Raw genomic sequence first — 14,868 nt, 5'->3', positions numbered from 1 at the left:
TGGACATTTGCTGGATAACCTTGATTTGAGTAGCAAATTATACAGACGGCTAATTTAGGATTTGCTGTGCAGGCCTGCTGGAAAGCTACATTATTAATAAACAGGTCAGTGTTCTTTTTGACAGAAAGAACATGTCTGCACACTCTCTTTTTATTTCACCTCAAGGAAATAGGTGACAGCCATTTGCTGGTTCATTTCTCAGGGCAATGCCTTGATCAATCGGAGTCAAGCTGCCTGGTTTGAAATTAAACAAAGTCTGGCAGTTAAGTTAATCTTCAGTAACTGCTGTGTTCTCCATGGCAACACCTACTAATCAGAATCCCCTTGCCAACCAATCAGCACACTCCTCTCGTTCAATATAAATGATTATTTCCCCCTTGCAAATTGGCTTTCTTGCAAATTGTCTTGATGGGATGCAAGTTGAAAAGCTGCAACAAAATGTCTTTTTAAATCTGTACTGAAATTCTACTCTACCTGAAGTAAGTTTGTTAAGTCTGTGCTTTGGCAGATTTCCCACGCAAGTTGCTTTACTTCAGAGTAATTTGATGTACACAAAACATTTTGAACATCTTGATTTCTCCAAATCCATTTGCACATACTAATGCTAACTTTTACATGGGGTGGAAGGGAAGGAGCAGGAATAGATCATCTAATTCCTAGCTAATCTGCAGGTCATCTCCCCTCACCTCATTATCCTGACTGCATCAATGTTTGTCAATATCATTAATGAAAATTTTGATCCAATATCTGCAGCCTTTTTAGGGACAGGAATTTCATATTTCCGCAGCACCTTATGCCAGAAAGAAAATGCTCCTGACTGCATTTACTACTAAAGAATCAAAATAAGACGTTAAGTTTCAGTATTAAATTTTTTTTTCCTATTTTTGCTTTTGAAGCCAGTTCTACTGTTAGATAAAAAGAGGCAATCAATTGCCAATTCTTTGACTCATTATTTAAAATAAAATTCACTAAATTGCCTATGAGCTAGCTGCTTAATGTTTATGGATGCATTCTTTAAAGCTAGTTTGTGCATTTTGCACAAACCGAAATGAATGTCCTTTGGGAAAGTGAAGTGGTCGTCACTGTCTCTTCAACCATTCAGACTGTCAGCTCTGTTATGTTGATAAGTAATTCATGCTGTTTTGTAACTTAACTCTCATTTGTTGTGCAGGAACTAGTTGTCAATGTTGGAGGTTATACTTTGAATACTGGGTAGATTTAGAATCCCATCTTTTCTATTTTTATTTGTTTACCAAGCTACCTGAAATTGAAGTGTTGACATTCTGTGGATGTGAGTGTGTAATACTAACTAGTCCTGTCTCTTGTCTTTAAGTCAAAAAATGGCAATGAAATGACATCAACTGTGAAGTTGCCAGTCAAGGTGAAGATCATTCCGACACCACCTCGCAGTAAGAGAGTTTTGTGGGATCAGTATCACAACCTGCGTTACCCACCTGGTTACTTTCCAAGGGATAACCTGCGCATGAAAAACGATCCTTTAGATTGGTGAGCTTCCCCAAGAGACTTCCATTGCACATTTATTTATTCTTCTCACTGTTCTTGTGATATATTTTGAGTGAAAAGCTCTAGTTTTGTAAAAGCAATGCGTGCTAGGAGTAGTAAGATGAATAAAAAAGTAATTAATTGGAGTATGTTCCTTGGTTGCATGTGTTAATATGTATGTGTAGAAAGTAATATACCATTTGGATTTGAACTTTGTGGAAAACAGGTATATGATGTAAACTGATAGAATGGTTTGTTGTGTTTAAAAAGTTCACTATCCACATATTTGAAAAAGTGCTTAATACAGCTTAGAGCACAAACTCCTAATTTAACACACACTGTTATTCAGTTCAGTTGATACGGTATTTTGTAAACCTTAAAGCTTTTGGCAGGCAGTGATTTGTTATGGCTTTGAAAGAGTGCTTTGTTACTGCCCAGTAAGACAGAGTTTACCTGGGAAAGTAAACCTTGAATTAATCATGCAAGTTTACTTTTACAATTTAATCTCTAATGCTGTAGACGGTTTGCTTTCTTTCAGTAGATATTAGTGTACTGACTTGACTGCAGGGCAGTAAGAATATTGCTGTATACCACTGCAAAGTGGAGAAAGTGAGGACTGCAGATGCTGGAGATCAGAGTCAAAAAGTGTGGTGCTGGAAAAGCACAGCTGGTCTGGCAGCATCTGATGTTCAATGTTGTTTATCCTTCTTGAATTTCAGCTTTAACGTTGAGAGAAATCAGATAGAAATTTTCAAACATGAACATGGCTTTGGAACCTATAGTATATTCAAGGGCATTAATGATGCAAAGGAAGTTGAAGATGCAGTAATAGAGGGTTAAGGATGGCACAACATGAGAAATAGGAGCTGGAGTAAGCCATTCTGCCTTTCCAGGTTACTCTGCCAATCAGTGAGACCATGGTTGATCATCATCATAGTTTTCCTGCTCTATCTTTATATACTTTGGTGTTTTTAATTATTGATCTCCTTCTTAAATGTACTCAAACACTGAATCTCCATAACACTCGGGGGCAGAGAACTCCAAAGATTCATCATCTAGTGCGTGAAGATGTTTCTCTGCATCTCGCTCCACAATTGCTTGCCCTTTATTCTCAGACTTATTTTCTGGTTCCGGACCATGTCTTCCCGATGAAGCATAAACAACGTGCAATATAAACAGGGATAGGAAGTTCAGCCCCTAGCCTGATCTACCGTCCAATAAAATTATGGATGACCTGATTGTGGCCTTAAGTCTGCATTTCTGCCTCACCCAGCTAACCTTTCACCCCCTTGATTAACAAGAATGAATCTACCTCCTTTTTAAAAATATTTAAGGAGTCTGTTTCTACCACCTTCCCAGGAAGTGTTCCAAAGACTTGCCACCCAAGGTCTGTGTTTTAAATGATGATTCCTGTTTTGTAAACAGTCACCTTTAGTTTGAGATTCTCCTACAAAAGGAAGCATCCTTTCCACATTCAACCTGTCAAAAACTTTGGGTTTTATATTCAATAGATTAAGTTAAGTGACTTGCATCTAACAGATTAGATATAAGCTCTGCAGGCCTGCCATGTCCAGACGTGAATGATGATGGACAGTTAAACAACTTGTGGAACTGCCTTCTCCAGCAAATATTTCTATCCTCAATGATGCAGCAGCCCACGACATTAGTGCAAAAGGTAAGTATTCGCAGCGATCCTAGCCAGACGTCCAGAGTGAATGATCTTTTTCTGCCTCCTTTTTGAGTCTACAACAACATTCTCTCGAACCATGTAACACCTTCAACACCACTGACACAATGTGGTAATGTCTGCCACTTGCAATATGCACTGCAACAATTCACCAAGTCTCTTTGGGTGTTCATTCCAAACCAGTGACCTCTACCATCTAGAAGGTCAAGATCAGAGAGGTGGAAACACAGCCACTTGCAAACCACACAATAGCCTAACTCAGGACTACATCACTATCTTCGCTTCAAAATTGTGCAACTCTGTCCCTAACAGCACTGCAGGTGTTTCGACATAATATAGCAGCTGTTCAGGAAGACAGCTCACCACCACCTTCTCTGGGGCAGTTGGAGATGGGCAGTACATTCTAGCATAGCCAGTGATGCTTGTGGCCTGTGAATGAATATTTTAAAAATTGCTTGCTATACGAGCATTTTGATTTTCAGTGATACCTGAATCCCTTTGAAATTTAACACCCTTGTGGCTCACCATTTAAGAAATGGTCTATATTTCTGTTTTTCCCTCCCTCATTGGATACTTTGAAAGGTAGAAGGTAGTACCTGAAATATCAGCTTAAGATGATGCCAGATAGGAAAGCCTGGTTGGCAACTGTCTAGTTGTAATGGAATCGAAGGAATAGGAGCTGCATCTCAAGGATATGAATGGTTTTAAGAAGGAGGATGTATCAGAAATCGGAAAAATCTGACAAGGGCTTTGATAGGGGATACTCTGGAAGACCAAGGGAAGGGGAAGAAGACGGAGTTCCTTACAAGTTTGAAGATTGGGTTAGGTAGAGCAAGATGAATAGTTTAAGGAGACTTGATGGTGGGAAAAAAAAGGTAGATGTTATCTTTGCTTTGGGTCCTGGCTTAGTGAGTGGTTTTGGCAAAGGAAGGAGATATTTGATGTGATCCACTTGGATAACTTGGTAATTGAAAGGGTTATTCAGTTTATTGGTACCAACATGTTTTAAGAATAATCACGCTTAAAGAATACTTCCAGCCCTAATTCCAAGTTAGATTAGGTGACCCACAAAGATCCCACGGTGTAAACTAGTTTGGAAGTGAAGTTTCTGTTTCTATGCTGCTGGTTATTTTACAGTTGATAATTTCACAGTCTCCTTTCTATTCTACTATGTATTATTATAACTTCTCCAAAACATTTTAAATTTGAGATTTCAACAATGAAAGAAACTGATCGAATATTCATTTCCTATTTCTTTCACTTAGGAATGGTGACCACGTGCACACCAATTTTCGGGATATGTACCAGCATTTGCGAAGCATGGGGTATTTTGTAGAGGTGCTTGGAGCACCCATCACCTGTTTTGATGCCAGCCAGTATGGTACATTTTACATTTAACTCTTATTTGCTTACACCTTCTTTCTATCCTAAGGTCAAAACTAGGAATGTTCACTGCAGTGTTCAGTACTATTCAGCGCTCCTCCAATAACAAACCTGTTGGACTATAACCTGGTGTTGTGTGATTTTTAACTCCATACTGAGGCAGACAACATACCTGATAAGTGTCAAATAATATTCACACCACACAAGTACTAAACAAAGACTATCTTCAGCAAGAGAGAATTTGATCATTTTCTGAAACCGCCACCATTAGTGTGCCTATTATTGATTTAATGTTGGCCAGGAGCTATCACATTCAGCCAGAACACAAGTGGATAATCTACCTAGGCTTCTAATGAACGCCCCAACGTTAGAAATGGATTCCCGCCATGTGATTTCAAAAAATGGCTGAAGGCAATAGATCCTACAAACTATGGTCCCTGACAACATTCCAGCAATGATATTGAGGAGTTGTGCTTGAGAAATAACTGCAGCCCAATCAAGCTGTTCTAGCACAACTACTGTGCTGCGATGTGCCGAACAATGTTGAAGGTTGCCCAGATACATCTTATCTGATTTTTATCACATAGCGTTAATAGCAGCTTTCTGAACACAAATCGACTGTTGTTTCGTACATAAAGTTGTCCTAATCCTACCAGATCACAGGTTGCTCTCCCATTGGAGAGAGATGACTGGCAGTAGTTTAAGCTGGAGTTCACCATGCCTCAGGCGAGGGGTAAGGTTGAGAAGATATGGTCTTCATGAAAACCTCAGCCAGTGTGGGAATTGAACCCGTGCTATTGGTATCAGTCTGCATTGTAAACCAGCCATCCAGTCAAGTGAGTTAACTGACTTCCACCCTCCCCTCAAAATTAAAAAGGTATGTCTTTGCAAAGCAACGCACAGATCTAATGCAACTTTTTTTATTGCTCTGTCAACCACCTCTAGATCGTCAATTAGTTTATTGATGGTGTTATTGATAGTGTCGTCAAGCAACACTCGCATGAACCTGCTCATTAATCCTCAGCTTTGGTTCAGGCCACTCAGCTTGTCACCTCCTTACAGTCGTTGTCCAAACGTGGTCAAAAAAGCTGAGCCTGAGGGAAGATGAGATTGATTGATTGGCCTTGACATCAAGGCAGCATTTGTCCAAACTTGGCAATAAGGAGCTCTGGTGAAATTGAACTCTATGGAAATTCGCAGGGGGAGAGCACTCTACTAATAGGGAGTCATACGTGATTATGTGGTTGAGTTGAGGTGGTTGTTGGAGACCAATCACCTTGATCCGAGGACATCAATGCAGATGTTCCTCAGAGTAGTGTCCTAAGTCTATGCTTACTGCGTAGACTACTGAAAGGTGAAGTTCACGGTTCAATTACATTCAAAAGTAGCAAATAAGTATTTGCAAAGTAAACAATATTCAGTTTGTCTTATTTTGAAGCATTGGTTGCACAGCCTTTTCCAAGAGACACTGTTCTGGTGAATATTTTTGGTCTACTCTCTGAAACTATTTTGAGGTTTGACCAAGTTTTCAGCCAGAGGAATGCCCCAGCTGTAATTCTGCCAAGATCTGAGCTACTTTGAAAGTGGTTCTTTGGTTATCTGCATTTTAAACCAATTTAATGTAGTCATTTGAACTGTTGAGATACATTCCATCTATGAACAGATGTTGTTTTTAACCCCTGCAGGTACCTTGTTAATGGTAGATAGTGAAGAAGAATACTTTCCTGAGGAAATTACTAAACTGAGACGTGATGTTGATAATGGCCTTTCTGTAATAGTCTTCAGTGATTGGTACAACACATCTGTAATGAGAAAAGTGAAATTTTATGATGAAAATACAAGGTATAAGCTAATTGTGGTTTATCTAATCTTGTATTTTTCTTGCCTCCTTTGAACAAAGTAGCTCATGGCAATATAATCTGAGAAAGAGATATCAATTTAGAACGATTGTAATATTGTATTGTTTTTCTAAATGGTGTTGAAACAGTTTTTTTGGACTTCTTGCATTTTCTTTCTTGTATGGTGACTGAAGGCCCTTTAGCTAATCGATGCTTATTCCTTTAGTACTTAAATATTCGCATTCCTCATATTCTAGCATTAGACAGATTGTTAATGCCAAAACTTTAGTTTCTACTAACTTGATCATAAAATAATCCCGGTGATTTGAGTGAAGATTTTCCTCCTCAAACTGAGGATTTTTATTTGATGTCTGTAGTCCTATAATATGACTTGCTCTGAAGGAACCTCTTGTTTACCTAATTGTGTTAATATTATGTGTTAACACGGATTAAGGCTTTCCTTTTAACCTGAGAATTGAAAATAAGTGTTGAGAAATTTGCTGGCATCAATTATTATATTTTTAAGCATAGTTGATCTTGATTTACAAGTTGAACAGATGAAAGACTTTGAAACAAAAATGGAAATTACTGAAGGAACTCAGCAGGTCTGACAGCATCCGTGGAAAGAAAGTAGAATGAATGTTTTGAGTCCAGTAACCTTCCTTCAATATCCAGTAATCCTATGTGAATGTTGAATGCAAACAGAATCACATTTGGCTGTGATACAAGTATGATTTAATAGGAGGGTAATATTTTAATGGCTGTCAGGGGTATATGGAAAATGAATACTGGATGCTGCCAGACTGATGGTAACTTTTGAGTATAACTTAGAAGCTGTCATGGTCTTAAAAAGGTAGGTGAAAAAATGAGTTGGAATACAAGGTATTTTTTAGTGCTTTTTTTGTTAGTTTGAATTAAGTAATTAAAGCATGACCTACTGATGATTCTTTTGTGCTCGTCTCTTTGTCATAGGCAGTGGTGGATGCCAGATACTGGAGGTGCAAACATCCCAGCACTCAATGACCTGTTATCTGTATGGGGCATGGCTTTTGGTGATGGCTTATACGAAGGAGATTTCAGCATGGCAAATCATGACAGTATGTTTCTAACTGTATTGCTTTGAGATGGCTGCAGTATTATAGTTCAGATTGTTTCATATAACATGCACAATGTAAAAAATACATAAAATATAAAAGATCGTATGAATATCCAAAGCTAGCAGCAAACTAATCCATAGATGATGTTTTTTGAGGTTGAACGAACAGGAGGTTTATGACAAATCTTGACCTTTTGTTTCTCTCTCCAACTCTCATGCCCAAAGAAACCATTTTTTTATTTACAAAGAAAACCCCAAAGAATTGCAGATGCTGGAAATCAACAAGAGAAACAGGAATTTCTGGGAAAACTCAGCAAGTCTGGCAGCATCTGTGGAGAGAAAACAGAGTTAATGTTTTCGGTCCAGTGACCCTCAAAACAGCTGAGTTTTTCCAGCAATTTGTTTTTGTTTCAAAATCTTTTCGTCATTGTGCTCTGTCAAAGACACTTGCCACACTTTTTGAAAGCTCTCTGTTGATTTGGTGCTACTCTTATGGTCACACCAGTGCTGGGATAGTAAGGTTCAGGTCTTAATGTGCAGAAATTAATGTCAGTGATGTAAGTTCTTGGGCATGCACGTTCTGTACACAAAGCCATGCCATTGTATGAACAACATTCATTTATATGATTTACATTTTTTCATAGAATCTCTACAGTGTGGAAACAGGCCCTTTGGCCCAACAAGTCCACACTGACCCTCCGAAGAGTAACCCACCCAGACCCACCCTGCCCTTTTACTCTACCTTTACTCCTGACTAATGCATCTAACCTACAGATCCCTGAACACTATGGGCAATTTAGCATGGCCAATTCACCTAACCTGCACATCTTTGGACTGTGGGAGGAAACCAGAGCACCCGGAGGAAACCCACACAGACAAAGGGAGAATGTGCAAACTCCACCCGAGGCTGGAATCAAACCTGGGTCCCTGTGAGGCAGCAGTGCTAACCACTGAGCCACCATGCCATACTTAGACATATAACACAGAAACAGGCTGTTTAGCACAATTAGTGCTTGCTGAAGTGTATGCCTCATTAGAGCTTCCCCCTCATCCAAATGTACCATTGTGATCTTCTGTTCCCTTTTCCTTCATGTCTGTCTAGCCTCCATTATTTATGTAGACAATTAACTTAAGCCGGGAAGTTTCTTTGAATGTCCCAATTGGATTTTATGCTGGCTATCCAATATTGGTGGCTTTGAGTTAAGTTCTTTATCCGAAGATGAAACATTTTTTTCTATGTCCACTCTGTCAGTCTTTCACAATCTTAAATACCTCTATTAGATTCCCCTCAGCCTTCCTGGACCCAGCCTATCAAACTTCTCTTGATATGTCTACCCATGCATTTCGGTATCTAGTCTATCTAGATCTCTTTTATAATCTCACCAGAACTCTGCGTAGTGCTAAGTGTACACAAACTAACCAGTTTGGTACAGGTTTAGCACAACATTAAATAAATGTTTGAAATGTTGTTCTATATACTCCATCAATACATTCTAGTGCAAGAGAAGCAGTCTCCAAACTGCTTTGTGTGGAACTTCACAGTATGATTTACTGAAATGCTTTTGTTTTCTTTTCAGTGTATTATGCTTCAGGGAGCAGTATTGCCAAATTTCCTGAGGATGGTCTTGTTCTTGCTCAAACTCTAAAAGATCAAGGTGGGAACTTTTAATTTAGCAGCTGTATTTTATTCCTTTCCTTATAAGGTTTGGGGTGGTCAAGTTGGTTATGTCTCTTGATTTAAATACTGCAGTGATAATAATGAAAGATCACCTGATTTCTGGGGATCAAATTGCAACTATTGTGCAACACTTCTCTGTTTAGCTATTTAAAGGATCCTAAATGTCTCCTCCTTCACTACTGCCTATGTTAGGGAAATCAAATAGTTCACTCCCAAGTTTGTACCATTCTTTATTAAACTATTGCTGGTGAAAGAGAATCATCAGTATATTGCTCTGATTCTGTGGTGTTTGCTTTCTATAATTGCTTCAAATGTCAGAAGCTTACAGTGTGGTTGATGGCACCAACCAGTTCTGCCACACTGTCTGCAATAGTGGGCATTCTCCTTGGATTGTAACATGATTTTGTGAGTAGGCTGTTGGAAGAAGATTCTGGATTAGTGGTGCTGGAAAAGCACAGCAGTTCAGGTAGCATCCAAGGAGCCCTTCATCAGGAATAAAGGCAGAGAGCCTGAAGCATGGAGAGATAAGCTAAGGGAGGGTGGGGGTGGGGAGAAAGCAGCATAGAGTACAATGGGTGAGTGGGGGAGGGGATGAAGGTGATAGGTCAGGGAGGAGAGGGTGGAGTGGATAGGTGGAAAAGGAGATAGGCAGGTAGGACAGGTCCGGACAAGTCATGGGGATAGTGCTGAGCTGGAAGTTTGGAACTAGGGTGAGATGGGGGAAGGGGAAATGAGGAAACTGGTGAAGTCCACATTGATGCCCTGGGGTTGAAGTGTTCCGAGGCGGAAGATGAGGCGTTCTTCCTCCAGGCGTCTGGTGGTGAGGGAGCGGTGGTGGAGGCGGCCCAGGACCTCCATGTCCTCGGCAGAGTGGGAGGGGGAGTTGAAATGTTGGGCCACGGGGCGGTGTGGTTGATTGGTGCGGGTGTCCCGGAGATGTTCCCTAAAGCGCTCTGCTAGGAGGCGCCCAGTCTCCCCAATGTAGAGGAGACCGCATCGGGAGCAACGGATACAATAAATGATATTAGTGGACGTGCAAGTAAAACTTTGGATGTGGAAGGCTCCTTTAGGGCCTTGGATAGAGGTGAGGGAGGAGGTGTTGGCGCAGGTTTTACAGTTCCTGCGGTGGCAGGGGAAAGTGCCAGGATGGGAGGGGAGGGGGGGGGACCTGACCAGGTAGTCACGGAGGGAACGGTCTTTGTGGAAGGCGGAAAGGGGTGGGGAGGGAAATATATCCCTGGTGGTGGGGTCTGTTTGGAGGTGGCGGAAATGTCGGCGGATGATTTGTTTTATGCGAAGGTTGGTAGGGTAGAAGGTGAGCACCAGGGGCGTTCTGTCCTTGTTACGGTTGGAGGGGTGGGGTCTGAGGGTGCAGGTGCGGGATGTGGACGAGATGCGTTGGAGGGCATCTTTAACCACGTGGGAAGGGAAATTGCGGTCTCTAAAGAAGGAGGCCATCTGGTGTGTTCTGTGGTGGAACTGGTCCTCCTGGGAGCAGATACGGTGGAAGCGGAGGAATTGGGAATACGGGATGGCATTTTTGCAAGAGGTAGGGTGGGAAGAGGTATAATCCAGGTAGCTGTGGGAGTCGGTGGGTTTGCAAAAAATGTCAATGTCAAGTCGGTCGTCATTAATGGAGATGGAGAGGTCCAGGAAGGGGAGGGAGGTGTCAGAGATGATCCAGGTAAATTTAAGGTCAGGGTGGAATGTGTTGATGAAGTTGATGAATTGCTTAACCTCCTCGCGGGAGCGCGAGGTGGCGCCAATGCAGTCATCAGTGTAGTGGAGGAAGAGGTGGGGAGTGGTGCCGGTGTAATTACGGAAGATCATCTGCTCTACGTAGCCAACAAAGAGACAGGCATAGCTGGGGCCCATACGTGTGCCCATGGCTACCCCTTTGGTCTGGAGTTTGTCCTTTCTGGTACAGGTGTCTGTGACAGTCTTATCAGTAGAGTAACAACCACAATTCAGCTTTCCAACAGGGATGATGACATGGCTGGGGATGGGGTTGGATGTATTAGAAAAGGATATCTAACCTCTGATTTCCATCAAAGGAAAAACTGTCCTATGAATTGTGGAGGTGGGAGGGGCCTGATTGAAATAGGGGCAACTTTTTCACGCAGAGGGTGGTACATGTATGGAATAATCTGCCAGAGGATGTGGTGGAGGATGGTACAATTGCAACATTTAAGAGGCATTTGGATGGTATATGAATAGGAAGGGTTTGGAGGGATATGGGCCGGATGCTCGCAAGTGGGACTAGATTGGGTTGGGATATATGGTCGGCATGGATGGGTTGGACCAAAAGGTCTGTTTCAATACTGTGCATCTCTATGATTCTATGATCAATAGGTTGTTAATTAGGCAAATTAATACACCGCTTAAATTCAAATATCTTTGTGTCCAGAGGGTTTTAATTGGGGCTTGGGGTTTACTGGGGGTTTGTCTGCCAGTAATCACTGTCCAGACTGCTTGATGAATTTAAAAATTAAATGATCAAGTGCAGAAGGGAATAATGGTGGCGATAACACATCATTCCCAGCTGCATGAATTGATACAACACCTTTCAATTAGAATTGTTTGGGCATTTGCTTATGTTAAAAGAAATATTGGAGCCCAAAACAAGAGGTTTAACAATCCAGAGGCAGAGCATAATGAGTTTTTAAGAAGCTTGTGAAGGAGGAGGGAAGGAAGTGGGAGGGGAGAAGAATTAGAACAAGTAGAAGAAAGCATGATCACTTGAGAATATTCAGAAAGAACAATCTTAAGGTGATTGAAGGTGTGAATTAGAGTTTCAGTAGCAGTGAAGGAGGTTCAGTGCATCATGTTCCAAAGGTTGAGAAGTATCCTGGCAGGTGGCATAAAGATAAAAGCTCTGTGCTGATTAAAATGTCATGGCTGAAGCACTATCCAGCTCTAAATGGGAGTACTTAAGGGATTGATTCTACTGTTGAGTTGTACATGCAATGAAGTATATAAAGAATTAAGATACTAAGGTGATTCAAGAGCTTAATAAAATTGCTGCTCCCAGGTGTCAAACACCATACATTAATGCATTCTTAATTACTTTTGTACATTGTGATTGATATAAATGATTATGCTTTGCTTATTTTGGCTGTCATGAATCTGCTATTTCTCAAGTGGGATTTTTAGATAGTACTATGTGCAGGGACTATTTGTGAATATGCTTGTCATCTTGTCAAGAAATCTCAAAGGACAAACATTGATTTTCATTTACATTTTGGCATTCAATTTAACAATGAGTCAGATTAATTTGAACTGCAACTAAGAACCCTGCAGGCGCTGTGTACTTGCACTGCTTTCACCTTGCCAGGAAATGTAATGAGTAAGTCAATACTAGAGAAATCCTATCCAAAATCAACCAAATGTAGGACTTGTCACAGTATGATTTCATTGCAAATGAATTGGCCCTTTGTTAAGAGATTTAATGTTTAAATATCCAGTTCCTTTTACCAGTCAGTCGTCATGTCTGTTTTTTGTGTGTGATTAGATTACAGGAGGTTCTCAATAAATGTTGTATTGATAGCTCCATTTGTGAAGTTGCATGTGTATGAAAGATTTGTTGCTTTTAGTTACATTGCTTTTATGTAATTCTTATAAACCTTTTATACATTGACTACAATGCAGATATATAGGGGGGGCTGTTTAACATCCTAATATAGAAGACTTCTGGATGTAAGATTTCAATTAACCATAAAATGGTTAAGAGCATAGAATGCTGACATTCAGCCCATAGTTTCTATGGTACCCTTCTGAGGACCAATTAACCTAGTTCTACTCATTTACCTTTTTGCCTGTAATCCTGCAAATGTTTGTTTTCAGATCAGGATCCAGGTGTCTTTTGGTGACTGCTGAGATCTTATCCACTAGAAATCAGTTAGAGCATTCCCATGCTAGAATCCTAACCAACCCCTGTGTGATGGAGTTTTCCTCATGTGGCCATTGTTTTGTTTTTGAAACCTATTAGCCTAAATCTGTGCCTTCTAGTTCTTGGTCTTGTCTCCAAAGTGAGCAATTTCTCTTGATCTACTCTGTACAGACCCCTGATTTTAAATGCATTTGTCAGACTGCTGCTCAACTTTCTCTTCAGTTCTACGTAACTGAAGTTCCTCATCCCTGAAATTGTATATTTTCTTTGCGTGCTCTGTGATGCCTTCACGTAGAAGTAATGAATTGATTTTTCTTGAATTTATAATTTAACTAGAATTTCAGTTTCTGTGCTGTAGACTATCATGAATGCTCCTCCTCCTGATTTTGTGACCAGAGAAGCTGGTAACATTTATACAAAAAACCTGAATTGAACATTTCCTTAATTTTGAAATTAATATTAATTGAATTATAATTTTCTGGTTCGTCACTGTTTTTTTCATTAAGAGAAATACATGTGTAGGTTTTGTTTAACTTGTAAAGGATTTAACTTTCAAATAAACCATGTCTTCTTGTTCTTGGTCTCTTTCAGGTCTGGAGGTTTTAAAACAAGAAACAAGTGTAGTTAAAAATGTCCCTATTCTTGGATTATATCAGACACCATCTGATGGTGGTGGGCGGATTGTTTTGTACGGAGATTCCAATTGTCTGGATGATAGTCATAGACAAAAAGGTATAGAGAAAACTTGTTTGACTTGTATTTCTATGCAGATAATCTTGGTTTAGAAGAAATTTGCAGCATCTAAAAATGGCACATCTTAAACGTACATTAAACTTGCTAAATTACTAAATTTCTCCCAAAGTGCCTCTCTTTGAGACCCCAATATCCTTGTCTGCTCAAAACCTATTATCCATTTCTTTGATTTTTTTGTACCACTGAACAGTAAGTGCAGCTTTCTGTTCATTATTCAAACAAATATTCTTCCAGCTGAACATACAGTAGTGGCTGGCTTTAAGAATGATTTGGAGGTGCCAGTGTTGGACTGGGGTGTACAAAGTTAAAATTCGCACAAAGCCTTTTAAGAATGGCTTTCGGAATGGTGATCATCAGATATGAACTGACCCCACCTTGTGGTTAGTGAGATGATTAGCTGGTTACTCAACTTATATTAGTGTGTCTCGTAATGATTGCAGCAGCCTTATGTGGCGTTCAGTATGCATTAATTACATGGAATATTTTGGCTAGTGACATTCGCAGTGATTAAAACAAATCGAACTTAAAGTGACAAAACTACCCAGACAAGTCTGTAGAATATTGTTATGTTTTTTAAAAAATAAATTGTAATTACATGTTATAGTTAAAATTCAGATGATTAATGACAGCTGAAATCCTTGCATTGATTGTTACCTGAATGCTACATCACTGTTTTGCAATAATTTGCGTTTTTATTGTTCTATATATAAACCATCTGAATTCCTTAATTACACTGCAGCCTGTAATCAGTTCCAGGCATAAGCTGTTCCATGCTTGAGGTTCATTTGAATTCCTGGGTGTGCAGCAAATTTAACTTGAAGAGTTTTGACTTATTTAATTTTAAGTCTTGAATTTAACATGCATCCATGGTAGGGTGTTGCAACACAAGAACTTCCAAGATGTGAAAAGTGCTCATGCCAACTGATTGACCTCCAGGTCAAAATCATCAATGACTGAAATCTTCCATTAACCATTTTTTTTTTAAAAACATGCTAATTTACAATGTGTAATCTAGCTTTGTGCTTTTTCTAAAAATAAAAT

At 39.9% G+C, this 14,868-nt stretch overlaps 1 protein-coding gene across 2 annotated transcripts in view; it reads left to right on the top strand.

The window, feature by feature from the left end:
* mbtps1 (membrane-bound transcription factor peptidase, site 1) overlaps window positions 1-14,868 on the top strand; it is a 142,895-nt gene that overhangs the window by 108,193 nt on the left and 19,834 nt on the right. For both annotated transcript variants that reach the window (XM_043707204.2, XM_043707203.2), the window contains exons 14-19: window positions 1,334-1,506; window positions 4,456-4,571; window positions 6,259-6,415; window positions 7,384-7,508; window positions 9,085-9,162; window positions 13,666-13,806. In XM_043707204.2, the coding sequence (XP_043563139.1) occupies window positions 1,334-1,506; window positions 4,456-4,571; window positions 6,259-6,415; window positions 7,384-7,508; window positions 9,085-9,162; window positions 13,666-13,806 (790 nt within the window). The remainder of the gene's footprint in view (window positions 1-1,333; window positions 1,507-4,455; window positions 4,572-6,258; window positions 6,416-7,383; window positions 7,509-9,084; window positions 9,163-13,665; window positions 13,807-14,868) is intronic.

This window comes from Chiloscyllium plagiosum, unplaced genomic scaffold (assembly GCF_037043375.1).
Source record: "Chiloscyllium plagiosum isolate Xiang-an unplaced genomic scaffold, Cpla_swu_hap1 HiC_scaffold_17, whole genome shotgun sequence".
Lineage (NCBI taxonomy): Eukaryota > Metazoa > Chordata > Chondrichthyes > Orectolobiformes > Hemiscylliidae > Chiloscyllium > Chiloscyllium plagiosum.
This window is presented reverse-complemented; position numbering and strand designations above follow the sequence as displayed.